Raw genomic sequence first — 26,622 nt, 5'->3', positions numbered from 1 at the left:
AAGTTTAAGAAGTAAGAAATTATTATAAACAGCATGTCTTTAAAATGTGCAAACATCTGTGCATTTTGAAGAAAGAACTACACAACATGAGGTGGTCATATCATATCCTGATAACTTAAGGTTTTTTCTCATTAAAAACTTTTTTTCTAGTAATTTTAAGATTTTTTTTTGGGTAAAATTGCGCTATGTTCTTCAAAAATTATGACTATATCCTCATAATTAAACAAAGCTTATCATAGGTTGGCCCGACTGCATCACAGAAGGAAATAAAAGTCATTTTTGGAAAGTATTGTATGTAATTTCTTCTTTTTGGGAAAAGAAAGAGCAAAAACAAGTCGATTAAAATTGGAAATTGGATTTGGTATGAAAAAAATTGCATAATTTATTTTTAAACCATATCGCCCAGCCCTAAAAAGAAACAAAGCGCTAAAGTGAAATCTAGATAATCTTTTTGACAATTTTCACCCCCATCAACCTCCCTCTCCTTTAACACAATCTTCGTAAAAGTGCACTTAAGTGCGGATAGCTTGCCGAGGAAACAGTTGTCAGTAGAAAATAGTGCTTGTTTCTCGTCCGGTTCTTTGTGCCCCAGCAGCAGCGGAGAACCGGTCAGGTCCGTCTCGCCATCCTGCTGAAAAGGAAAGGGGGCGGCGACCTCGGGGTGCTGGTTAAGTGCTTCGTGCGGTGGCTCCTCGCGGCTTCGTCCTGTCACCTGCACTCCACTGATACCCCGGAGTTCTGAGACGAGGACGACGAAGATGGTACCGGAGGGTCGGCGAGCGTCAGCATCACTGCTGCTGTTAGCGAGCTGGAGGATGGTGAAGAAGAGGAAGAGGAGGAGGAGGAAGCGGCCACTGCACCTTCAGGTTTGAAAAAAGAAAAAGTAAAAGTTTAGAAAGTGTTTTTTTATTTATTTATTTTTTTTTATTTCCCCTGTATTTTGACCCAGCAGAGATTCAGAGAGCTGACTTACTTTCTCTTTCCTTCTTCTTCATGCGTTTCCGTCTCCTGTCGATGGAGGCCACCTCCGACTTCAGGGAGAGGTAGTGGTTCCGGATGTCTTGCAGTTTCTCCTGAAGAAACGAAATCCTCTCCAGACTGCTCATCTTTTCCAGATCAGCTAAGTGGAAACAAAACAAATGAGTTTAGTAACACAAAGTACAGTGCCTTGATAATTAATTACCAACACTCCATGAACCCTGTCGCATTTTTATGTCTATCCTCTAGTGCCGACGTCCTGCAACTTTTCATGCATTCCTGCTCCAACAAACCTGAACCAAACGGCTGAAATTCCTCCTTGGAACATCAGCAAGTTTAGTAAATGCCTGGTAGTTAACCATTCATTTAATTTGGGTGTACTAAAGAAGGAATGTATCCAAACGTTGCAGCATGGTGGAACTCCAGGACTTACAATGCAAAAACACAAAATCAGGTATTTTTGGTCTAGTTTTTAGTGCTAATATCTTTGTACATTTGAAATAAGACAAAACGAACATACAAGTAAGTTTTCAGCCAGAAACAGGAGCTTGTTTTAAGTCAATAATTCATTAATATTGATGAAAAAGTATTGTCTATTAAGCGAAATAGTCTGCCAGTGGAACAAGACATTTTAACTTACAACAGGAGAAAATCTCCTCTTCCACTGGCAGATTATTTTACTCATAACTAATAATTTTTCATCAATATTAATGAATTACTGACTTACAAACAGCTTAAGGCAAGTTACTTGTGACCTACTTTTTCCTTATTTAAAGAGTACGAAGATATTTCCACTAGAAACTAGACCAAAGATACTTGGTAAGATTTTGAGTTTTTGCTGTGCAACACAAAGAAGGAAATAATCTTTAACATCTTTACAACTTAAAATCTGAAAAGTGCAGCTGCATTTGTACCCCCTCTACTAAATAAAACAAGTTTAGAGGCACAAATATTACCTTATCTTTTGTTAAAATACATCTTATAATTTTTGATAAATATCTACTACAGGAAATCTATTATGATTTCTAAAGAGCAATAATTTTGTTCCTGCTTTTAGTGTCACCTTGTTGTGGAAATGAAATGTAATTATTCCATAGGGAAAAAAAAATAAAAAATCAAGCTGAAAAATAAAAAACTTCAGAATTTTCAAAACTTTTTCTTTATAAATTTTCGTCAAAGTTTTTAAGAGGCTCCAGAAGGTACATTAAATGAAAAACTTAAAGAGGTCAGGAAACTTTTACTTACACATCTGGAAACTCCATTTGTAGACGCGCGGCGATCTTCCATGGCTGTCTCGGTGCTGGGAGTGATCGGGGTCTCCCTGCTTGTGGTACTTATGGCTGGAGGGCGGGGATCGGCCGTGATACTTGGGCGACGCGGCGGCCTTCAGGTCCGATGAAGTGTTCTTACAGGCGGCCGATTTGGCCGAGCCTTCGACAACAGACTGGTCCTCGCTGTCACTGCTGTTAGCTGGGGAAGACATGAAGAGATGAAAGGAAAAAATAGTTGATTAATACAAATAGATGGAAAGAAAGTCAACTGGAAATACAAGAAAGAAATGGATAAATGATTGAATGAATGTGATGGATGATGGAGAAAGAATTGGGCTGACATTGATGGATGAAAAGAACAGACTGCTGGATGGATGGATGGATGGATGGATAGATACAGACACTAGATGGAGGGATGCACAGAATAGGTGAAAAAGAGATAAATTATTTGAATGAATTAAGTAAAAGATGGATGGAATAAATGGATGGATGAAGCTGGACTAATCTTAGTGATCTACAGACTTTGCTAACCTGATGAAATGATAAAAAGGGGGCACATTTTCAAAAATAGAAACAGCATAAAGCTAACTTTTCATGTCTATTTTTCCAAACTTCTTCAGATTACATTTAAACTCAGACGGTTTTGATCTCCTACCTGCTTTCCTGTTCCTTTTGGGAGGCACACCGAGGCTTTTGCGGTTAGGCTTGTGTTTCTTCGAGACTCCACCTGTCTGTGATTCCTTCTGCCTCTTCTGACTCACAGATGCTACAAACAGATTTAGAAAAGAGATTTCAGCTTCTCAGCAGTTCACTTTAAATAAGAGTAACAATATAAGGAAGGATTTAGGACAGTGGTCTCAAAGCATGACAGAAGACCTCTCCAAAAGCAGGAAATGGACTACAGAGCAGGGCATTCTGGGTAAATACAACCAAAACACACACGTGAGTCTATCACTAGCGGGAGAAATGGCTTGCGGTCTTTTACCAAAGACAAAAAACTGATGGGACTGCAAATTTTTTACATCTTGTAAAGAAGGAAGTTGGGTCCATGTCTTCTTAGAGGTTTTTGTGTCATTTCCTACAGTAGTTCTTGGTGCAGTGCCACCACAGGCGGTAAGGGGGAACAGGTTTATTTAAGGGTTTGGTTTCTTTGACACATTGTACTGTGAAAGCAAAACACAGCAGCTAACAATATAACAAATGTTGCAGTTTTGGTCCCCAATCGAACCGATTCTACGGGACCATCAGGAATGAAAACAAACTAGAAGTTGCAGAACTCTGTCCCTGGAGGCCTGGAGTTTGAGACCACAGGTTTAGCAGCGTTTGTACCTTTGGACTTCTGCTCGTTGTCCTGCTGGCTGCTGCTGCTCAGCTCTAGGCTGCTGCTGCTGTTGCAGGACAGACTGACGTCGTAAACCTTGGAGGGGGAACCTGTGCCTAGGCCTGTCACAATAACAAATTTTGCAGAGCGATTAATTGTCTAAAAAATTATTGTGATAAACGATAATATTGTTTCAAGACCTTTTGACACTGATTTAATGGAAATGACTAATAATGCATGTGATTTCCTATTTATTCAACATTTTGTGCAAAGAATATAGAAATCACAAGGGGAGGAGTTGGAGCCAAATTGCTACTGCAGTTGATAAACCCGGTAAGTTTTCAGCTGTTCTGTAGATACACTTTATTCTCAAAAGAACACATAACACTGGAACTTATAAACTAAACAAAACAACCAAAAATAAAAACAAAAAGGATTCTCAGTCTCCATTAACAAAAAACGTACTTGAATAAAAACTAAACAACATAAAGCCAAAGTGGAAATAAATACTTCATTCAACCAAAAGAGAGAAGATATGAAGTCTGTATACTGTTTTGCCCTTCAGTAATCACTAGATTTAAATAGAGAAGATGGGCACATCCAACTACCTAATGCAGTAGATCATACTACACGATTTTTTTTTTTGCTCCTATTTTCCCCTTATGACAATCTTAGAACGTTGGCCGCTGGTGATTTTGTAGCCGATCATCCTGTGATGATGTGGTGTGTTATGGTGGATCGTCATGGATCGTCACAGGTAGATTCTAGTAAAGCATTGATTAATGGCTGGTTTTAAAATTAGTTAACTGGACTAGTAGCCATTACTTCGTGCCCATGTTGCTGGACACCACAGGGCACTACGAACCCGATCGAACCGTTATACCTAGGATTTCTGTCAGGTTTTGAAAATGGGCCGACAGTCCACCAACAACTCGTGTAGTGTGCGCTGGACATTACACTAAGGAAATGAGGAAGGGAGGGTCAGTGGAGCTGAGCCTTTTTTCATTCAGTGTCATCAACAGAAAGAAAAAAAGACAGGAAGGGACGATAAAGCCGATAATTAAAATTAGGTCGATAGGTTTAATTTATCGTGCGATTAATTGATTTATCGTTTATCGGACAGGCCTACCTGTGCCGTCATCCTGCGGGAGCTCCTGCAGCTCTCCACCCAGACTCTCCACCTCCACCGTGCTGCTGTCCGTCTCACTGCGCCCCCCCGCTGCTTCCTCCTGAGTCGGATCTGGGGGCAGATTGTGGGAAACCGGCTCTGAGGGTAAGGCGGGAGGCAGCAAAGGCGGAGAAGGAGGCGGTGCTTGACTAGTCTCCTCCACCGTGCTTCCTCCTCCGGAGGGCGACTCTGGCGTTGTAGGAGGGGTGTTGAGCACGGAGTTGCTCCCGCTGCTGGGAAACTCCTGCAGCTTGTCGTTCTCCAGCTGTTCCTCGGAGCCTTCGTCCTCGGGTCCCGCCTCCTGGTCCGCCCCGGATTCATCCAGACACGATGGGACGGGGGGCGGAGGAGAGTTGGCTGCCTCCGTGTCCGAGTCGGAGAACAACTCCTTCAGCGTTTTCTTAGGCCACTGGGCCTGAATGCTGGACCACACGTCCTTTTGTCCTTTGGGCCGAACGGCCGGTGCCTTTTCCTCGGCATTCCCAGATGGCTTAGCCTTCTTTTCGGGAATCTCCCAGAAGCCGGCCTGCCTCCCGGCTTTGCTCTTCTCCTTCATGCCGTTGTACTTCTTGGAAGGGGAACCTTTGGTTTTGGCGCGGCTCCGCTCGTTCTCCTCAGCCGGGATGTCGGCCAGCGCTGCGCTCTCGTCCTCTGAGCTGCTGCTGGACAGAGCCCCCCTGTCCTCCAGCTTCCGAGGCGAGCCACTCGGCAACCAGTCGGCACTCCTGGTGTTCCTGGTCTTTACTTTGGATAGACCCTTCGTGTTCCTCTCGGCGGCACCATCCGATTTTCTCTTCCTGGTGCTCGCCTCTCTCTCCGTCTCCGGCTGGCCTCTGAGCTTCCCAACGTCCGGGCTTTCTGCGCCAGCAGCTTCCAGGCTCTTCCCGGAGACGGAGGATGCTTTGGACCCTTCGGAGGGGACGCCGCTCTCCCAGCGCTCGGAGGCTTGTGGCGGCTCTGTCGGACCTCGCCTGGCGCTGCTGCTGGGCTGATCCTCTTCGTCGTGCTCCTGCTCCTCATCCTCGCACTCGCTCTCATCTGTGGACATCTCGGAAGCTGCAAGACGAAAAGTTCTGTTATCTTCAAGAATAAGTCGGAAGACAGGAGAAGTTCACAGTTACTGGATTTAATGTACATTAGTCAATTATTGTTGGCGTTTTTGTTATTGATGCTGGTGACATTGAAAGAAATAATGATTATCCATCCACTGTAGTTAAAATTAAATATAAACTGCATTGATGGGCTAACTACTGAATATGGCGTTAGTTGTTATATGTGTGGAATATACATGTAATGAATGTAAGATTATGTAACTGGATAAGAATGGGAATATTGATGAGTTTGTACCCTTGAATTTATAAAAGTTTTGATATTAAGCTTCATGGTTCGAGTATTTCTTTTTGCACATATTCAAAAAAGAAAAAGTCATGGTCAGAAAGATAAAATACAGTCATTAGTTCAGACATGAATGTAAATTATTGTGTGCTTTCAATAATTTATTTTACCAATGTGGAAATAAATATGCAACTATGGACCAATTCAATGACCTGAAAAAAACAAAAATGGGGCAAACGAGTTTGAATTGTGACTTTATTTTACCCAACACAAGGTCTAACCACTATTATAAATGTTTCTTGGTAAGTTGCACATTGGCCACATGCTGTGCAACAATTATGACGCTTCATAGTTCTGCCAGGATATCTGACCGCTCTTTGTGGCAGTATTGGTAATTCTGTATTGAATCAAGCTTTAAGCGCATTTCCAAAACGGTTGTGATCAGGGTCTTTCTAAATAATTTACGTTTTAATTAATGCTTGCTTTATCCATTCCAGAACCCAACTGTGTCCCAAGTTTCAGCCATCTGATTTACCCCTTCTGATGGAAAAAAAGTGGCTAGAAAAATACAGAAGAATCCAGGACCCACCATGTTTTAAGCTAAAGTGGGAACTGTTGTAACACCAGAGTTACTGAGTTTCACTTCCTTCCTTTTTTAAATTTTTTTATTTTTTATGTTACAAAAAATTGAAAAGAAAAACCATTATTGTGAAAGTAAAATGCACATCCGATGGTGCATTTTTATTTTTTCCAAAACCAATCCAGACTGGGAAAATGCAAGAACTAAATTCCAGATGGCACAGAAATTGTGTTTTTTTTTTTTAAGTAATAAAAGTGTCTGAATTTCCAGACAGAATTATGTTAGAACTTTGTTGATGTATTGAAATGATATGGATTTTCTTCAACTTGTCAAGAAACATCTGGCTGGTCCTTGCAGGGGTCATTAGGCACACAGAGGACAGGTCGAACAGGACATTAAAAACATGCATGCAAAGTTATTCCCAAGGGACGTTCAGAGATTCAATTAACCAAACATTCATATTTTTGGGACGGTGGGATGAAGCCTGAATACCTGGACATATGCATGCAGACAGGCCCCATGCCAGGATTCAAACCCAGGACATTTTTGCTGCAAAGCAACAGTATAAGCAATGGTATCCTGAATAGCTGGAAGCCCAAAATCATCAGGACATTCCTGCAGATGGGGAGCACAAGTAAACTTCTACGTAGAGCCACATTTCGAGTGTTGCTACCTTGCAATCCGTTGAGGATCGATGTGATTTCTATCGACTTGACTGGAGGCTGCTGAGTCCCTTTGTCCTCGCTCTCGTTCATTTTGGAAAAGACGTCGTGACTCAGGCCGCATTTGGAGCGCGGGACACGGTTCGGGCCGAGGACCTCCCTGTCACCGAGCCGCTCCAGTCGGTCGCGCTCCCTCTCAGCTTTGTTCTGTCGGGATTCAAAACACAGCCGGCGTTTTGTTCCGCGAACATCAGAACCCGGTTCTCGCCGAAAACGTGCCCGCCCTCCGCACAGTCGGTCGTACCTTTATTTTTTTGCGGTGCTTTATTTTTGGGACGTTCTTATTTGCCGGGCGCACGATCTTGTCCGCTTTGATCCATTCGTCATATCTAAAAAGAACAAAAATCAGTACAAGAGACAAGACAGCTTTAACATTCAGGTCATCGACAAAGAGCCAAACATCCACGCTGACAGCAGCCACCACACAGACACCCGCCCAACCAACCGACATGTTGCTGTGACACAATAAAGCTTCAACAGCAAACGGAGAAAATCCAAAGGAATCATGTAGAAAAAGACAAACCTTTACGATGAGGAAAGAAACACACCAGCCACCACACAAATTATGTTTCCACAGGTACCAAGGGGAGCTATTTGGATCGGTGTGGGGGTCGTGTGAGTGGAAAATGAAACGTTTTACGACATCACACACAACAGAGACGATGCAGAGAACATCCCACTGTCTTAAAGAGTGCTGGAGGACCACACAACAACACTGTGACGATGAAATGCTGATTGCACCAGTTGACTTCTGGGTCATGGTTAGCCCTAACGCTCCTGCATTGACCCTAACCCGCAGGGGAGGGGGGAGAGGGTTGAGAGGTAGAGGTGAGTGTAGCAGCACTTTGTTTGGCCATTCAAAAGATCCAGAGTAGCTCATGGGAATTAAAAGACTATTTACAACCAAAACCACTGATTGGATCAATTCTAGAACTCTGATTGGCTACAAAATCATCATCCTGTCTGTAGTTTTAGTTTTATTTTTGTAGAAAGACAGACTTCTGGGGGATAGAAAGACAGAGGATTGAGTCAAAACTGAGCCAGGAGTCAACCCAAAATGCTCAGTTCTGTTTCTGCCACTAGATGGCGCACTATTCTCCAGAATCAGAGCACTGTCTAGGGGTGAAGGATAAATCTGTTGCTCCTGCAGGGATACCCATGTAGCGGTGATCCCCTGACCTGAGTTACAAGTTCATAAATAAAATTTGTTGAATTATTATTATTTTTTAGGGTGTACAGAGGTGATTTCTCCCCAGGTCCTGTCTTACCTGACGTTCCAGCCACAGTAGTGCACCAGGTAGAGCACCTCTCCCCCCTCCACGTCTGCCTCTTTCACAGTGGCCTCGTACGTCTTCAGAGTGCGGCCTCGCCCATACCTCACCTGCACCTTCATCCCCGGGGGGTAACACTCAAACTCCTCCCCTTCCTCCCCCTCCTGACTGCTGTCATCCCTGCAAGAAAAACAGTTCAGCACTTCCTGGCCCTAGGCTGCCCCCATTGAACACCACAACCATAGACGTAGGAGAGCTAGACGCCACGTTGGCTTCCATGCCCCGTAGAAATGACGCGCCAGTGAATCCGCCATATTGTGAGTGGCAAGTTCTCCTCGGAAAACAAAGCGAGTACGCTTGGAAAGGAGATTTTCTAAAGATAAAGTAAATAAACAAAACATTTTATATACAAAATAGCTGAACTAAATTATTAAACTGTACAGAGTTTAACTTTTGTTTTTAATTTCATGGGTGGATGCAGAACACTGATCTTTTTTGCTAGATGTCACTATCACAAATTCTAATATTAATAAAAATTTAAATAATAATAATGATAATATTGTCAATATTATTAAAACTAAGTCTTGCAATGACAAATTAAAAATAAATGTAATTATTAAAAATATTAATAGTGATCTTAATGTTAGCATTATACAATTCTAATTAATATTCATAATAATTAATGTAATTTAAAAAATACAATTAAGTGATTTAATTTGCTAATATTAGTATTTTCATACTCTTATGATAATAATAAGCGCATAACTATTTTACTACAACTAATAATATTAATAGAAATTTCATTGTAATTATTATAGCAGTAGTAATAATAACAGCGGTTATTATTACTATTATAGACCATTAATAATAAAGTATTGTACTGATATCAGAAAAATAAAATTAAGTGGTTTAATTTACTAAGAATATTAGTGTTTTCATAGTATTTTGATCACAACAGTAATAAGCCGTTATAATAAGCTATAGTAAAATAGTAACTAGTAATAATAACAAATATTATAATAATTATACTAGTCGTAACAATAACAGTGGTTATTATTATGATTATTATTATAATTATTATTATAGACCATTAATAATAAAGTACTGTACTGATATCTGAAAAATAAGTGGTTTAAATTCATTCATTAATGTAACTAGTAACTTCTTAACTTCTTAATTCTATCATTATGCTAAGGACAACAATAATAAAAACATTTAATTGCAAAACTATGGCTGAATATGCATTACATGGTTAAACTGATTACAGTCATTTTCTATTATATTACCACTCTTGGTGATGTTCAGTATTTCAGCCATGTAAATAACACAGTACCTGTGGTGACGACGCTTCACAGTATCAAACATGAACAGCGTTCGACCTAAACCCATTCAGCAGAAATGTGCAGTGCAGTCTTTGCATCTCAATAAAAATGCCACTCACAGTATGCCGTAGACGTTGGCGTGTGATCCGGGTGCTAACGCAGCATCTATTCTTCTATGTCTATGACAACAAAGACCCACCCTCACATCCATCCACCCAACCTACTGACTGCTGCACAGAAGCCTGACTATATGCTCCACCCTTTGCCTGCCTTGTCCCATTACAACACATGGCCTTTATCTATAAAGAAACATTAACTTCCTGTTCTTGTCCTGCTTTAACTCCAGTCCAGTATAACTGAGGCAAGCTGCAGGATAAACAACTACATCATTAATAGTAACCCATAACAGGGCACAGTACAGTATGTGTTTCAGCAAGTAAAACATTCTTGTATGGCAAAACTCAATGAGAAAGGGGATAAAAACACTACTTTGAACTAGCCCTACACCCAAACATGAAGCGCTTGAGATTCTCATTCACACACAAACACACAATGTGAGGAATAAAGCAGCCACAAGAAGGAGCTAGTGGGAAACAAAGCTGGAGGCTAGTCTGGCAGTGCAGTCAGAGTTTTAGATGCAAAGGGACACAAGAGCAAGTTAGGTCAGCAAAACGCAGCTCTGCAGGGTAGCTCAGCAGCAACTTAAAGCAGGTCTGTAGCACTGATGGAGGCACTGAGATCCACAACAATGTTCTCTGGTTCCACCAACATGACGTCTTTTAACACTCAGAGAGGAAACAAGCTGGGATAGACTCAGTGAAAACATCAGACTTTGCATGTCTACTCACAGCCGTTTGGTTTCTGTTGGCACAGAAACAAATGATCAAAGGAAACAGCAGCTATTTTAAGTGCCGTACTTTCAACACTGATAAATAAATATATGAAAACATTTTTTTTTTCTACTCACTGCATATTCAAAATAACAATCCACGAGGAATGCAAAAAAGCTGTTCTCTTCAACATAAACAAAACAAGTCAGTATGGCTAGAGTCACCACATCGGATATTTCCTGCAACCCCTTTAAATTCAAACCAGGGACTCATGTTTCATGACTTTTAAGTTTTACGTTCATAGAAAATATAGACATTGCAATTCTGTACACCAGGAAGTGATTTATAACCACAAACACAAAATAAAATGCTGTGTTTAGCAGTCCTGTTGCTGTTTATCTGTTTCTACGGAAACCAGGTCGTGGCACTCACAAGGAATGCAAATATTAAATAACAAAACAAGCCTAAAAATAAAAAATAAAATAAAAATCCGACATGTATGACATGCACTTGTATTCTGCCTGTTTTACTCAGATGCCCCTAAATAAAACCAGTTAATTGTAGTGGATATTGAGTATATTAATGGTTATCAGGACCATTCATTTTAAAATAATTTATTGTGATAAATTTTATCTCATGAAAAGAATTTGTCACAGTAAATTACAATGAATGATGTTTAAAAACAACCCAAAACTGTCTATATTGTCGAGATTAATTTGACTTTTTCCCCCACTGTTTGTTCAATGACAGCATCAATAAATATCAATACATTTGAAAATATGATTAAATGCAGTGACTGTGTGCAGTTTAGAGATACAAATCACACTTTAGATTACTCTTGTCCTAAAGCCACAGCTATAAATCATTTTTACTGTCACTTTTATCAGAACTGTACCACAAAATCTTGTGATAAACTTTTAGTTCATATTGTCCACCCCTACTCTCCAATTACTTATTTCTACCCCAAAATAACAGCACAGTTTAACCTCCTTGTAAAACAAATACTGCTGGCCACACACAATGGAAATCTGCTACTGGATTCAAATGTAGCCCTCACAGAGTCCAGACTAGACGGCGCACACATCAAAGAGACGAGCTGCAATCAGAAGACATCAGATCAGCCTCTGGCTTGTCCACAGACTCAATCTGACAGCCTGCAAGTTACCGAACAGTCCACGATCTCGACAAAACGCAACAAACGGAGAGTTCCCACAGACCTATGCAGCACACCTGTGTCTACACAGAGGGAGACACTAAGAGCTTTTTAAAGACAGGAAGTAGTAATCTGCCCTCCTTCACATCAACACAGGAGGTCGAACCAAAGTCAGCACATCCATCCGCCTATGCACCAAGGTCCTCGTGTCGCTATAGGTTACTGCATCTGAAGCGCTGAGAGGGTTGATGTCTCAGTGACGACATTCATACACATGGAACATTTAACAAGAGCTGAGGATCGGAAGCCAAGAGAGAGAGAAGGCAGGGGAGGAGAGGCAGTGAGACAGAAAGAGATCTGGAGGTGTGCACAGCCATGTTGTGTGCACTGAGTGGGTGAGGCTTTGCCACGGTTAAGCAGTCTAACACAGAGAGACACAGAGAGCACAGCGTGAAAGGCCAGGTGGAAGGTAGCAGTCAGGCGCTCTAACAGGCCTCTGCCAGCTGATCCCGACCAAGCCACCAAAATAATAATAGCACAGAGGGCGAGAGCTTAGTTAGAGGAGAGAGAGGAGAGCTCTTTGGTTAGACAGGCAGAGAAGGATTGTGGGTATTAGTGTCGTTAAGGTCACAAGGATCACTGCTCCTTATTTGATAATAGACTTTGTAGCTTTGACAAAGTAAAAGGGAAGGCCTGGCAACAAACTATGAACATTCTTTGGGTGAGGTTGTCTTTGGACTACGGGGACGGTTGTTATAAAGCTGTGTGGATGAGAGAACTTACCCGGAGTTATCTTTGCTCTCCTGCTCGTCATCCTGCTCCGTTTTTATGTTATCACCTCCGAGGCGGGATGTAGACGACCCCTCGTCTGCGTCCGCCTTTGAAGCGCCTCCTCCTCCTTCTTCTTCTTCTTCTTCTTCTTCGTCGTCGTCGTCATCGTCCTTTCCCTCCGTTTTGGATGGTTCAGACTCTGATTTGATTTGGGTGAAGTCTGTTTTTTCTTCCTATGTGTGAGAAAGGGAGGGTTTTATTTAAAACCCAACCAGGCATCAAAGTGAAAATACATTTTACTCAAAGTGTCCCGACGAAAAGGTACCTTGCAGAGAACAGATGGTGGAGTGCAAAGTTCTCCGTCCATCTGGGTTTTCTGCTCCTCTGAGATGGAGGCAGTAGGGGCCGCTCTTCCTGCTTCCTCCTCAGACTTCACCTCTCTCTTGGGACCCTGCTTCAAAGGAAGGTCCATCTTGAATGTGATGGCAGTGGAGGTGCAGTACTCCTCAAATCCATACAGATACCTGCAAAATAAAACATGTCTCATAAATTTATCAGAAAAGAGAGCAAGAAAAAGAGACGGAAAGAAAGTGAGAAAGGAACGAACTAAAACTGAAAAGGGACAGAAATCATACAATTTATAATCGTGATTTTTAGAAAAACCCTAAGAGACGTCTAAAAGTGAAATAATTTGAAAATGGCTTAATGCCTTGTGTCAGTGCATGGTACAGTAGATAATGTAAGAGAGTTGAAGATTTGGGTAATATGGATAGATTTTAGTCAGCAGTCATTTCCTTGTATCTTTTTAGAGATGCTCTCTTGTCTTTCCTATTTTGATGAGTGAGAGTCTCAGATTTATACACAAGGGAAAACAGGAGGTTGTGAATCACTTAACATTTTCTGATCCATTTTATAAAATTTGAACATTTGAACCACATTTATTTCATAGAAACTCTTAGGTGTGCCAATGGATATGGCATAAGTGAGTTCATCAAAGGCAGTAGGATATTATGATGAATTTATTTTAGGGTTTTGTACGTATCTATCCATGTAGCTACTGTGTGGTTTTCGGCATTAGTACGTACTTGCGGTAAGCGCATTTGACGTTGTAGCCAGCGGCCGAGTTGAGCACAGGGATGCCCAGATCCTGGTAGACCTGCTTCCAAACAGAGCCGCTTTCAATCTGTTCAACGACACACGATGGCAGATTTAAATCAGAGAAACAAATCAAACACGGCTGAACTGAAATGTGATGAGTGACAGTCAAACACTCACGTTGTCAAAGCCTCCCAGTTTGTGAACCAGCCTGTAGAGCTTGAAGAGGTTCAGGTTCCTGTAGCCGAGAACAGGCCGCTTGTTGATGGGGGTTCCTACAGAAGAGAAACATTCAGCAGGTTGAGGTTTTGCGACGCCAATGATTCCTGTAAATGTCGTTTCGTCGCTTCACTCACCTCTGTCCTCCATGAACTTGTAGAGCTGCTGCAGAAAGTTCTCCCTCTCCTCTGGGAACGGCTCCACCTCCTCCTGCAGACAGGAAACAAGAGAGCAGATGAGGATCATTTCCACTCGGAGGATGCAGCGATGGCTCGCTGTGCCGGTGCTAACCTCCACCTCCTCCCCGCTGGCGTCTTCCTCCTGCTCGTCTTCCTCATCCTCGTCATCCTCCTCGCTGCTGGAGCTCTCCTCTTTCACTTCTGTCTTCCAGGAGCCGGGCACGGCTTGTTTCCGCTGGAACTCCAACGCCGCATCCAACGCTGTCAGAAACGCACAAAAAAAAAAAAAAAAAGAAAACTACCTAAACATGCACCAGCTTTAAAATTAGACATTTTTAAATCTGAAAGATTAAAATGTATCAGTGTCTGCAGGAGCCGGCGTGTCACAGGTGGGGCCTCACTACCTCGGCAGATGCTCGTTTCAGGCTTTGTATAGTCGAAAACATCACAGTTGTGAGTCAACCACCTGTGAATAGCTCGGCTGAGATAATGCAAAGCCGTTTCCTGGCTGTAATTACGAGAGAGAGTAAGAGTGGCACAGCAGAAAGGGGGGGGAATAGAAAAAAAACAAAAAAAACAAAAAACGAGGGCACTGCAGGAGAAGCTTTGTGAGGACTTCAAATAAAAATAGATTTGAGAGCGACAGGAGCTCTCAATCGCTGGCTTTTTCTCAGAACAAAAACAAAAACTTATCTTTCTTCATTCTGCCTCACAGAAACCCAATCTGAGTGGTTTCGTTTTTTTTTTCCTGCCAAGTGTGCCAACACACAGATCCAGCCCACAAGACGTCTGGAACTGGGAACGTGCCATGCCAGTTCAGTCAGATCCCTTTCTCAGAGCGTTACCTGCTTTGAGTCCGGCGTCGGCTTTTGGAGGAATCTCGCTGTTTATCTCGTTGACGTCCTTCCGGAGCACCATGTAGCTGCAAAACATGGTGAAAATAGTTTAAATATGTGTTAAAACGCACTATGAAGAGTGTAGGAAGTAAATGAAGGAGGGAAACACCAGTACTTAAGCTTTTACAGCCTAGTTTTCCAACGTCTCTACACCAGTTACAGCAAAAAGTGTGATTTTTATCACCAAGTAACTGTATTTACTCATACGCATCAATTTATATTTATTGATGCTTTCATGTAACTAAGAGCTGGGTAATATAAGAATTTTGACAATAGAGTAAAGCTTTTTCAAACAACTCCTAAATCAAACAAACTTTCCTGCCAACAGCCTCAGCATCTACAATAACTCTGAAGAACTTGAATTAAAGTGAGTTACAACAACATTTAATTTCCCTTTGGGATCAACAAAGTGTTTCTGAATTTGAATAATTAAGTGTAATTTATTGTTGTCATGGAAATAAACACACACTACAATAAATATCCAACTTTAGTCTGGAGGCTGAATACAAATAATGCCACACTTTTCAGATTTTATTTGTAAAATTTTAAAAACCTATTAATGCTGATAAATACATGGAAGCTTCACAAGGTTGGATCCTTCACTCTGTTAGGCTCCCTTGTTCTTAGCTCCTCTCAACAGCTTTTTGAGAGGATTTGGACCATTATCCGCCTGGAAAGCTCCATTAATGATCAATTATCAGTCTTCTTGCAGAGGTAACCAGGTTTCTACTTCAAAGAGCTCATAATGACATGCACTCCAAAAAGGTTGCAGGACTTCTGGAAGAGAAACAGGCCCGCAGCATCACATATCCTCCACCGTACTCAACAGTGTGCATGAGGTGCTTTTCCATGTATTCATCCATCGATTCCCATCAAACCCACTTGGAGTGAAAAGCATCTCTAGTTAAAGTTCCCAGTTCAGCAAACTTTATATGTTTACATTTATAATGGTAGGGTATTATACATGTCAACTGGTTGGCATGTAGGCAACGTCAAAGTTGATACATGGATGGATGAAAGGCTCATAGAACGTATTAAAGGTTGTGGTTATAATGTGAAAATTTGGATAAGTTAAAGAGATGAGAATACTTTTGCGAGGCACTGTATGGTGGAAATAAGTCCAAGTTTTTTTGGACTAATAATATAAGTAGTAAGCAACTATTATAACCAGTATTAATAACTTAATCATGTGGCTAAGCTAACAACATGGAAGTAAGCGAATGATGTTTGGAGACTTTCAGTTTCAGAGAACAAAAGATGTTAATAAATTCTGCTAAAAAATGTCATACATGTAATTCTTGATGAGTTTCAGGTCAATCCAAACTCTTCCAACTCCGTTTTCAGTTAATTAGTTGATGCTACAGAAGTTACGTGCTTCTTCAACTGATCCAAACCGGGTTGGACTCTTGGTCATGTCTGACTTTTACCCAAACCCGTTTTTACAGCGTATGCAGTGGCGCATGTCAAGACAAACTACTACTGAAGAGACATTTAGCCCTGGACCACAAATGTCAACGTCAGAGATGAAAAATCAATGGATAAGTCAGCAGCAATCACCCCACAGACACCGTCAGTCTCTGCACCAGCTGTCTCTCATCCAGGCTAAACCAGAGCAGCGTTTGATCTATTATCAGCTCAAATTAGACGCTTGTGTTGAACGTTTACAGTTGAATTTTAAGTATATTTTCTCTGCGGAGAACACGGAAATAAAGTTATAAGTCATATGCATTTCACGCACGAGTAACAATGATGCAAGGATTTGATCTATGTTATTTCAGCAATGTTTCAACTCGAGGCCCGCAGGGCAATAAAACTGAAAATCTCATTAGCAGTAATATAGATTTATCCTTCTTCTTACTCTGACAGCCACTTGAAATGCACAGTGATGACTTAAACAAGTGAAATCGGAGAGTAAAACTGATACGTGTTTAATTATGATGTGTTGGTTTGCTTGGAGAAGTAGCTGACTCCCAGCTCTCGCCTCATTTATCATTCCTCATCTTATCGCTCTCATCACCTTCAGCCTTCAACAAACTACTAGTTTGATAAGACTTCCTGTGCTGAAAATGCAGATTAAGGGTCACACTGATGACTCTAGCAGGATATCTATTAAAGAATGCATAAAGGTTGTCCTGTTAAAACACTCGCTGAATGTCGGGATTAGTCTGTAGCCACATAAGCATAAACCTTTGGCTGAGTGCAGACACATGGCACAACTTCTCTCTATCTTTACTAGACGCAACATGTGACTGTGTGGATCCAGACTGAATGTAGGCTGCAGGGAAGCTGCAATATGTCGCCTCAGCAGTAATTCACAGCGCTTGGTAAGTAGAACATTACAAACCAGGCCAGCAAAGCAACAAACATAGCACCTCATTTACTAATTTGAGTCTGAAAAGTCTATATTTTCTCCCACACTTTTTACTTTTTCTACCCTTGTCCAGACTCAAAAAGTAAATCTTCTCAAAAACACTGTAGTGGCATCATCATCCTGCGGTAATAAGTTTCTTTAGCAGAGACAGAGTGGGAGCTTGGCTGCAGTAGGATTCGACAGGAAAGTCAAAAATAATCAGATTTGTATTTGTAAAAACCACGCATCATTTTCCTTCTACTCCCAAATTATAGCCTTTCCACACGGAGCCCCTATAAAGTGCACTGCTGTTTGTAGCAGTATTCTTAGAAAATTTAAACAAAGTAAGGAATGCCCGAAATGATCTAAGAAATGCATTACTTGTCCAATTATATGAATTTTTGATCAAATACACACAATTAACATAAAACTGCAAATATTCTATCCTGATAGTGAAGGAATTTCTCAAACCTCTCTTTAACCAAAGTTTAAAACATTTATCTTTTCGTTTTAAAGGCTTGCTTGCGGCAGATTTACAGGAAATACATTTCAAACTAGTTAATTTGTTAAGTATAAATGACAATCATTTTGTAGTTCTTGAGATACAGTTGAGCACGCCTAAAAATAAGTTTCTCATTTTAGGCGTAATAAATTGGAAAAATTACCATGTATAGCTACAAATAGCTACAAATCCTTAAAGGTACAGATGGATCTACACTAATCCACATTGCCTTGAAAAAAAAAACCTTATCCACGGCTCTTTAAATGTTTTACACTTTATTATGTTGCTACTACTTCAAGAAGCTTTATTCAGATTTTATGTGATAAGAGAGCACAAAGAAATTCATTGTGAAGTGAAAGGAAAAGTGAGCATAGTTCTCATTTTTTTAATGAATAAAGTCTGAAAAGTGTGGCCTGCATCTGTATTCAGCAACCTCACATAAATTTCAACGCTGCCCTTGGCCAATTTAAAATCTTTAAATCTGATGTTTAGAGATGCTCTCTATCCAATCTGACTGAACTCGAGTCGTTTTGTAAAGGAGGTAAGACAAAAATCTCTAGATGTACAAAATCTAACAGACTTAAAGCTGTAACTGCAGCAGAAGGCAGGTGTGTAAAGTATTGAGTCAGTTTCCTTTTTCGGGCTTTTATTTTGAAAACTGATGAAAACCATCTGGTGTCATTTCCTCCCACTTCACAATTACTGTGAAAAAAAAAAAACAATAGAAAAAAAAACAATTAAACATTGAAGTTTAAGAGGTGTGAATACTTTCTGACAATACTGAATACTTCTGCTAAGCGTAGCTCGTTTCAATGTTAATAAAAGGCAGAAAGGAGCAGCACAAAGAGTCACCAACAGCAGAAGAAGTGTAATGCCTATTGAAAAGAAGAAAACTCACAATTTTCCATCCTTGAAAGATCGGACGAAGATGTTGTCCTTCTTCACGGTTATGTCTTCATGGCAGTCCGGGGAAATGACCTTGTGATGCAAAGAAACAAGAGAAAAAGGAAAATCAGATGCAAACAAGAGACGGAGCTGAGGTGTTAATGGAGTTCAAACAGGTTTCTGCCAGATGGCATGTAGAATTATGTCCTTTGTGAACGTAAAAACATACAGGAAAGGGAGATGATGGTTGTAGTTGTAGGAGTAAGCAGCTTATGGCAGCATGTGTGGCTGCTGGAAGGAGCTGAGAAGCAAAACGATGACAGGAGGCAGCCCTGCTAACATGATTTCCACTCGCTCTCTGCCCACTTCCTCCTGGACTCTGCAGCACAAACACGCTTGCAGGATGAACACTCTGACCTAAGCACAGACTCACATGTTGCTCTGCGAAGGTAAACACTCTGCTCACATATGGACACATGACCTTTCCTCCTTTTAGCGTACGAGTCGGGAGGGAAACAAACCCTTTTGTTGTAGCTATGGATCATCTGCTGCATGACACATCTGGCAGCATCGCTCTGCCATAAGGTAACAGTGTAAACAATGACAAGCTGCTGTATAATGTTCTCCCCTATTCGGTCACAAGGAGGCAGCATGGAGCTCAGCCAACAACAAGCCAAGAACAACAAATCCAGGAGGGGCAGAGCTGAGCACAGTTAAAAGGACAGTTCCCCACCCTCTGCCATTCTCACACTTCTACTGCTAGCACTTATACAAAACGAGAAAGAGCAGTCACTGACACTGACAGAGTTTAGAAATGGATCTGAGACGTGAATTAAAAGCAACAGACCTGATTGTGCTGCACTGCTGCTCAGATAAGATCTAATTCCTAGAGAAAATGAAGGAAAGTATCCCCCCCCCATTCGAGGAAATTAGCTCCTTCCTTCATCGCCCAAAACATGCATGTTACGGCAATTCAAAGCAGCTGAACTCCAAAGCAATCACATAATCCTGCTGAGTGCTGCTGTTACGTAAGCAGGCGTTTTGATGAAATGGCACAGCTCTGTGGCTATTCTGTTAGATCAGCAGCAGCGCTCTCTGGCTCTGCTGCGGCATGGAGCAGCTGGGGGAGAAAGGCATGAACTCACCAGAGCGGGATACCACGTGCTCTTCTTTTTGTCGCCGGCGGCAACCCCCTCCACGCAGACCACTTTGCCGAACAGATCTTCATTCTGACGCTGGTCACTCTCCTCTTCCTCACTGGAGGAGGAGGACAACTCCTCCTCTTGACTGGGGGAGGAAAAAGTACAATTTGCTCAAAAAGACTTTATGGTAGGAAGACGGAGGGAGGAGGAGAATGCACGTAAAGATTTGAGCGTTAGATCTGATTCTAAAAAATTAAATAACATTTGGACTAACTAGGATTGAAGGGAACATGTTTCGGTCTATAAACAAACCAATTATTCACATCTGGTGTAGACAGAATGGTACATTTACATGGCGTTGCAAAAGAACTCATAACAACTGGATATTTTTCATATTTTGACAAATTACAACCATAAATATCAATGTATTATATAGGAATTTTACGTGACATGACATACACAAAGTGTGAAGAAGAACAGAGATGATGCACAGCTTTCACAATGAAAAATTAAATTAAATTAAATTACTCAAAGGTGGACTTTGTTTACAAGTGAGGAAATGGATCTTATTAAAGGTTATCAGAATAAGGAGGTTGGTCAGATTTTTTTTTAGATATTTTGAAAAACATGTATTATTTTCCTTCTGCTTTACAACATTGCCCTGCTTTCTGTTCGTCCGTCACATAAAATCCCAATGAAATACAATAAAGTTTGAAGCTATAAAGTGAGAAAAAGGGAAGAGAAAAGATCAAACGACACCAATGTTGTTGCTAAGCATGCATCAGTAACCACGATCTGCAAAATAAAACCCAAGCATCACAACAATCATCAATAAAACAGTGAAAACGAGCAACTTGTGCCAGTCTCTTTCAATAAAAGCGGAGAGGCTAATTTCCCCCAAACCAACCATCTCCTTATTTAGCAACATCTTCGGCAATAAAACATGAACAGTCTCAAGTACAACAAACCAGCTCCATATTTTGTGCTCTTATCACTGCGGTGCAGAGTGAAACACAAGACTCCACTGATGAGCCCACTCATTAGGATCAGCGTGTTGACGCTCTGATGCTTCTTCCTGATTTTCTGTCCTGCAGCCAGCAGACAGACAGACACGTCTCTGAGTGATCATGCAAGCAGCACCAGCAGGCAAACAGATCCTCTGTCCTCTTTTTATGCCTCACTAGGCCGGGTCTGTGCGCAGCTCTGTGTACATATAAACACGGCGTCTGGCACGACGAGAGCTCAGTAAATCAGTCAGGCTGCTGCAGCTACAACAACAACATCAACAAGCTGGGACTCAAAGTCATAAACAAAGCACTTTAACGACTTAATGAAAGGGAGACTACCATTCATTTAGGAAACAGAATTCAACATTAACTGACAGCTGCTGCATGAAGTGATTTAAAGGAATCCTTCTGCACTTGCTGCAGCGCAGCCGTCGACGATGCTACTGTATTCGTTTCAGCGTATACAGTGGAGTCAACCTCTGTAACTCCTGATATAAAACTTTATTGTGCAGAGGGATAACAGACCCAAGGGTCTAATGTGTAGCTGGGTCCAATGTGGATCAATAGTGCATCAGTGTTTAGGCCAATATTGACTTTTCTGTGGGTGCAATTATAAAGGAGAATAAGATTATGTAGCCAAGTCTTCTCTTTATAAGGGATGAAACGCAATTATAACCCAAATAAAGCCTGAGCAGTCCCTATTCCCAAATGAAAACTGTGCTATTTCCCAGGAGCTCATAGACATCAGGGGATTTTTATAGCAAAGAAAAAAAAAAACTACAAGAACATCCAAGTTCAATTCAATTCAGTTCACAGATCCTTTATTTATGCCAAAGGGAAATTAAATGTTGTCATAGCTTGCATCACTTAAGTATCTTCAAACAGTTGTTGTGGATGGTGACGCTGGTAGCAGTCAGTCTTGCAACTGATCTGAAGAAGCCTCTGATTGAAGATAGCGTTGCTGTCTGCCCTGTGATTTGATTATTTTGTGAGGTTTACTTTTCCCCTCATCTAATGTGTAGATTTTCCTTTACTATGGATTCCATTTTGCTTGGTACATTTTTGTTTGGTAAATGCTGGATTTTCCACACTGCTAGCATGCTATGACATGCTAACAGCTCAATACCCGGGCAGTGCTGACTATGCTCTATAGTAATATGTCCTGGCTGACTCCATCAGTTGCTGGCAAGCACTGCTTAATCCACCTCTTTTGCTTCTGACGCTTCTCTTTACATCTGTCTGGCTGTATGGTTAGAAAGTCGGGCAGAGAGACGATGAAGTAAGGATCCATAATGATAGATGGATCCTTTTTGTGTAGTTTGTAAAACTACCCAAAAAAGATCAAATCAGAAACAACTAAGAGATATGAGTGGTTCAATTCTAGAGAAAGGAAAAGAAAAGAAAAACAAAAGTAAAGGGGAAAGGAAAGGAAGAGGAAAAAAAAGGAATGGAAAAATGCAGCCTTCAACCAAACTATGCAAACATTCATAAGCCTTCATGATGAAGGAGCGGGAATCAGTGAGCTGCTTCTTCTCTCATTGTCAAGCCTCAGAAACTTTGCATAAAGAGATGAGATCAAATCTTTCATTTCACATGCCATCAACAAAGGTACAGCAGATGTGTCTGTTAGTGGAGGAGGCGCATGGACCAAGCAACACACATCTGATGTAAGGAGTCTATGTCAGATGTGCGACCATCAACAAATCTGGCATTTATGGAAAAGGAGAAAGCAACTGTTGGGGAAAAGCCACAAGAAAACCCGCTTAATCAAAGCTATGTAGGGTCCAGATGAATTCATAATTTAGGTTTATGATCAATATGCAATATGTGTTAGAATGGCTCAATCAAAGTCCAGTTAGAATCACTGACAAAACTTGATAACTAATGTTAGCAAACACAATCTGACTGAACTTCAGCTAACAGGCAAAAATTTCACTCTTTAAAGGCGCTGACTTGCTGGCCTAAATACAAATGAATGCAACACTTCTTAGATTTGCATTTGGAAAATTAAAAAAAAAATAAACCATGTACCATTTACTTTTGTCTTCACAGTTATTGTTTTGTTCACCTTTTCAAGGCACCGTAGCAGTTAGACATAAGCCAGAGATTGAGGGTAATACTCACATAGGATTTGATCGCCGGCCACGGTTCCCCTTCTTGCCAATGACCGGTGTGCCAAAGTGCTCAGGGTTGGTGAGAGGGAGTCTGTCGAGTGTCTGCAGATGAAACAAAGCACAACAAAGAACCTCAGCTGCGTCTTCAGCCAATTAGAAACCAAACAAAGTGTTCACTGACATGACATAAAATCTTTTTTAAAGGACTGGATTTATTTAGCACAGGATATATATATATATATATATATATATAAGCAATAATCTTTAGTTAAAATGTGAAAAAGAGAACATTCATGGTTTCATTTGTTAAGCTTTCTCAATGAGGCAGCTATTAAACTCAAGGCCAGCGCGCTACTCGCCTCGCTTTCTGCAAAGTGACGGGCTCCTTTCAGGCAGAGAGAAGAACGCCTCAGAGTCTTCTCGTCGCCGTCGTCAAAAACTGCAAAAACAAAATCATTAGGCTGCTGCAAGAAGAACAGAACTCCATCATCACAAGAAGACACAAATACATTCCCGTCCCATCATCAAGATGTCTGCATAATGAAAACAAGTCCGCTCTCAGCTGCTGGAGAGGCTCATCAATTCCTCGAACGCACCACTGACGTCACGGAGAGGAAACATTTGAGGAAGCTACATGCGCGAGAGTCAGTGAATGAAAATTATTAATCTGGGTTGAGGATGTTTTCACTACAGTGGAATCCCTCTGGGTGCATTTCAGTGACAACAAGAAGCTGCGAAACTTCTGATCAAAGCAGCAGTAGAAACGCGCTGCAACTGTGTACTCGCAGATATAGATTTTCAATAAAGGGAGCAGATTAAACTTGAGTAAACTCGCAGTTTGCAGCTTTTCTCAAATATTCTGGGTGAGTAGATACTTTATCTTTGGGAACATTTGTGGCTAGCATTCTTTTGACTATTTTTTTAATGATACCACATGTAATAATACTTAAAGTAAATAATATACCACTTACTACAATAATAAAAAATAAAAACCAATTAGTCAATGTTTTAACATCTGAATCCCCTTACAGTTTCCATAAAAAGTATTCACCCCTTTTTCATTGCTTTAACAAATCAATAAGGAAGACAATTTGCTTTTCTGAAGAAAATAATCATGAAAATAGTGAAATGAAAACTGACTTCTACAAAATAGTCATAATTAAATAGAAATATTTAACATAAATTAAGTGATTAGATAAATATTCACTCCCTTCCTTGGTCAAAAAATCCCAATTTTGCTGATCATGACAGATTTGTAAAAGCAACAGAAAGGATAAAATATTCCAGGGTGTGAATACTTTTTATAGCCACTGCAAAAATGGCCAGATAAAAAAATGGCTTTAGTCTAAAGCCCTGATTGAAAGGATGTAGAGGGGAAAAAAGCTATATTTGCAGAGTTTCTGTCTGTAACTCAAGCAACAAAATAGTGACGACTAGGTCTGTCGCGATAAACGATAAATCAATTAATTGCACGATAAATTAAACCTATCGACCTCATTTTAATTATCGGCTTTATCATGTCTTCCTGCCTTTTTTTCTTTCTGTTGATGACACTGAATGAAAAAAGGCTCAGCTCCGGTGCTCTTCACTGACCCTCCCTACGTCATTTCCTTAGTCTAATGTCCAGGGCACACTACATGTGTTGTCGGCCCATTTTCAAAACCTGAGAGACACATTAGCCGACAGAAATCCTAGGTATAACAGTTTGATCGGGTTCGATCGTGCCCATGAGGTGCCCAGCAACATGGGCACAAAATNGGTGGTTATATATTATAATTTAATATATAAAATGGATATTAAAATATAACAGTTAAGCTTTACAAAACATATTTAACATGATATAGAAAAGTATTTCCGATTTTAACAATGTTTTTGAACATGTAACATGACATTAAAGCTGCAGTATGTAAGTTTTATAGTAAAATGTTGTTTTTTACATATTTGTCAACACTATCACAATGTCATGTCAGTGGAAGACAACGCTGGATTTTTTCCACAGATTATGTCTCTTGCTTTACTGTAATGACGAGGGAAAGCTTATAAAACTGTTTTTAAAGAACCTAATTTTTATAAGTTACACACTGCAGGTTTAAAGGTTAATCTGGAACATATCTGTACAGAAGATATACAAGATTATGTAGAAAAGTAAGTCAGATTTCAATACCTATTTGACAGGGTGCGCATATGACTGACATGAGATAATATGTAAAATATTTTTTTTTAATAAAAGTTACATTCGGCAGCATACATGTTCAAAAAAGTTGAATATGTATGCTGCCAACACTTTTCTAAATCCTTTTATCTTTTATAGAGATATGTTAAAGGTCAACCTTTAAGCTGCTGTATGTTCTCTTTAGAACAAAATGTTTTTTTTTTTAATATTTGTTTAAACTATCACTACATTATTACATTTCAAACAATAAAACATCAGACGTTTTTTTCACAGATAATCTGTGAAAAAAACTGAGCCTCGTCTTATACAGACATAACATTAGGCCTGTCACCATAAACGATATACCAATTAATCACACCATAAATTAAACCTATCGACCTCATTTTAATTATCGGCTTTATCGTCTCTTCCTGTCTTTTTTTCTTTCTGTTGATGACACTGAATGAAAAAGGCTCAGCTCCGGTGCTCTCTACTGACCCTCCCTTCCTCATTTCCTTGGTGTAATGTCCAGCGGCCCATTTTCAAAACCTGAGAGATCACACATTAGCTGACAGAAATCCTAGGTATAACGGTTCGATTGGGTTCGTCGTGCCATGTGGTGTCCAGTCACATGGGCACAAAATAAGGGCTACAAGTCCAGTTAACTAATTTTAAAACCAGGCATTAATCAATGCTTTACTAGAATCTACCTGTGATGCATGTGGCTAGAGTCAGCGTAAAATCCTGACTGAATGAAAATCATTGTAACCTATTTATGTCACGTTAACGAAGAACAGCTGAAAACTTACCGGGTTTTATCAACTGCGGTAGCAATTTGGCTCCAACTCCTCTCCTTGTCATTTCTATATTATTTGCACGAAACGTTGAACATTAATGTTGTTTCCACATATCATCTCCGATGTCCACTGGACTTCGGGTTGCGCCGTGTCAGCTGTTTGGGATTCCCCTCCGTAATTTCCCCTCAGAAAGCGAGAAGGAGAATCGGCGCTTTCTGATTGGCTACCTGTCACATTCAGCATTAATGCTCCAAGTCAGGGAAAACCCTGATCCACCATAACACACCACACACTGCAGGATGATCGGTTACGAAATCACCAGCGACAATCTTGGAACACCCAACGTTCTAAGATTGTCATAAGGGGAAAATAGGGGCAAAAAAATCATGCAGTGTGAACTACTGCATTAGGTAGTCGGATGTGCCCATCTTCTCTATTTAAATCTAGTAATTACTGAAGGGCAATATAGTATACAGACTTCATAATCTGCACTCTTTTGGTTGAATGCAGTATTTATTTCCACTTTGGCTTTATGTTGTTTAGTTTTTAGATCGGAAGAGCG

General features: G+C 40.6%; 1 protein-coding gene across 6 annotated transcripts in view; it reads right to left on the bottom strand.

Moving 5' to 3' along the window:
• Positions 1–465: 465 nt before the first annotated feature.
• The window catches only part of arid4b (AT-rich interaction domain 4B), a 60,801-nt gene continuing 34,644 nt past the window's right edge, over positions 466–26,622 (bottom strand). For 3 of the 6 annotated variants that reach the window (XM_015036245.1, XM_015036246.1, XM_015036248.1), the window contains exons 6-24: positions 23,471–23,550; positions 23,122–23,213; positions 19,994–20,135; positions 18,862–18,941; positions 15,061–15,137; positions 14,174–14,476; positions 13,998–14,092; positions 13,808–13,905; positions 13,048–13,246; positions 12,735–12,955; positions 8,644–8,826; positions 7,620–7,704; positions 7,327–7,522; positions 4,700–5,794; positions 3,579–3,692; positions 2,905–3,015; positions 2,224–2,448; positions 974–1,120; positions 466–860 (exon numbers count right to left, since the gene is read on the bottom strand). In XM_015036245.1, coding sequence (XP_014891731.1) covers positions 709–860; positions 974–1,120; positions 2,224–2,448; positions 2,905–3,015; positions 3,579–3,692; positions 4,700–5,794; positions 7,327–7,522; positions 7,620–7,704; positions 8,644–8,826; positions 12,735–12,955; positions 13,048–13,246; positions 13,808–13,905; positions 13,998–14,092; positions 14,174–14,476; positions 15,061–15,137; positions 18,862–18,941; positions 19,994–20,135; positions 23,122–23,213; positions 23,471–23,550 — 3,695 coding nt within the window. In that variant the 3' untranslated portion in view covers positions 466–708. The remainder of the gene's footprint in view (positions 861–973; positions 1,121–2,223; positions 2,449–2,904; positions 3,016–3,578; positions 3,693–4,699; positions 5,795–7,326; positions 7,523–7,619; positions 7,705–8,643; positions 8,827–12,734; positions 12,956–13,047; positions 13,247–13,807; positions 13,906–13,997; positions 14,093–14,173; positions 14,477–15,060; positions 15,138–18,861; positions 18,942–19,993; positions 20,136–23,121; positions 23,214–23,470; positions 23,551–26,622) is intronic. The other 3 variants (XM_015036250.1, XM_015036249.1, XM_015036251.1) reach the window with 3 other exon arrangements.

The sequence above is a fragment of the Poecilia latipinna genome, unplaced genomic scaffold, assembly GCF_001443285.1.
Source record: "Poecilia latipinna isolate Pla-1442-1.1 unplaced genomic scaffold, P_latipinna-1.0 Scaffold362, whole genome shotgun sequence".
Taxonomy (NCBI): Eukaryota; Metazoa; Chordata; class Actinopteri; order Cyprinodontiformes; family Poeciliidae; genus Poecilia; species Poecilia latipinna.
The sequence above is the reverse complement of the archived record's forward strand: the minus strand, read 5'-3'. Positions and strand labels throughout refer to the sequence as shown.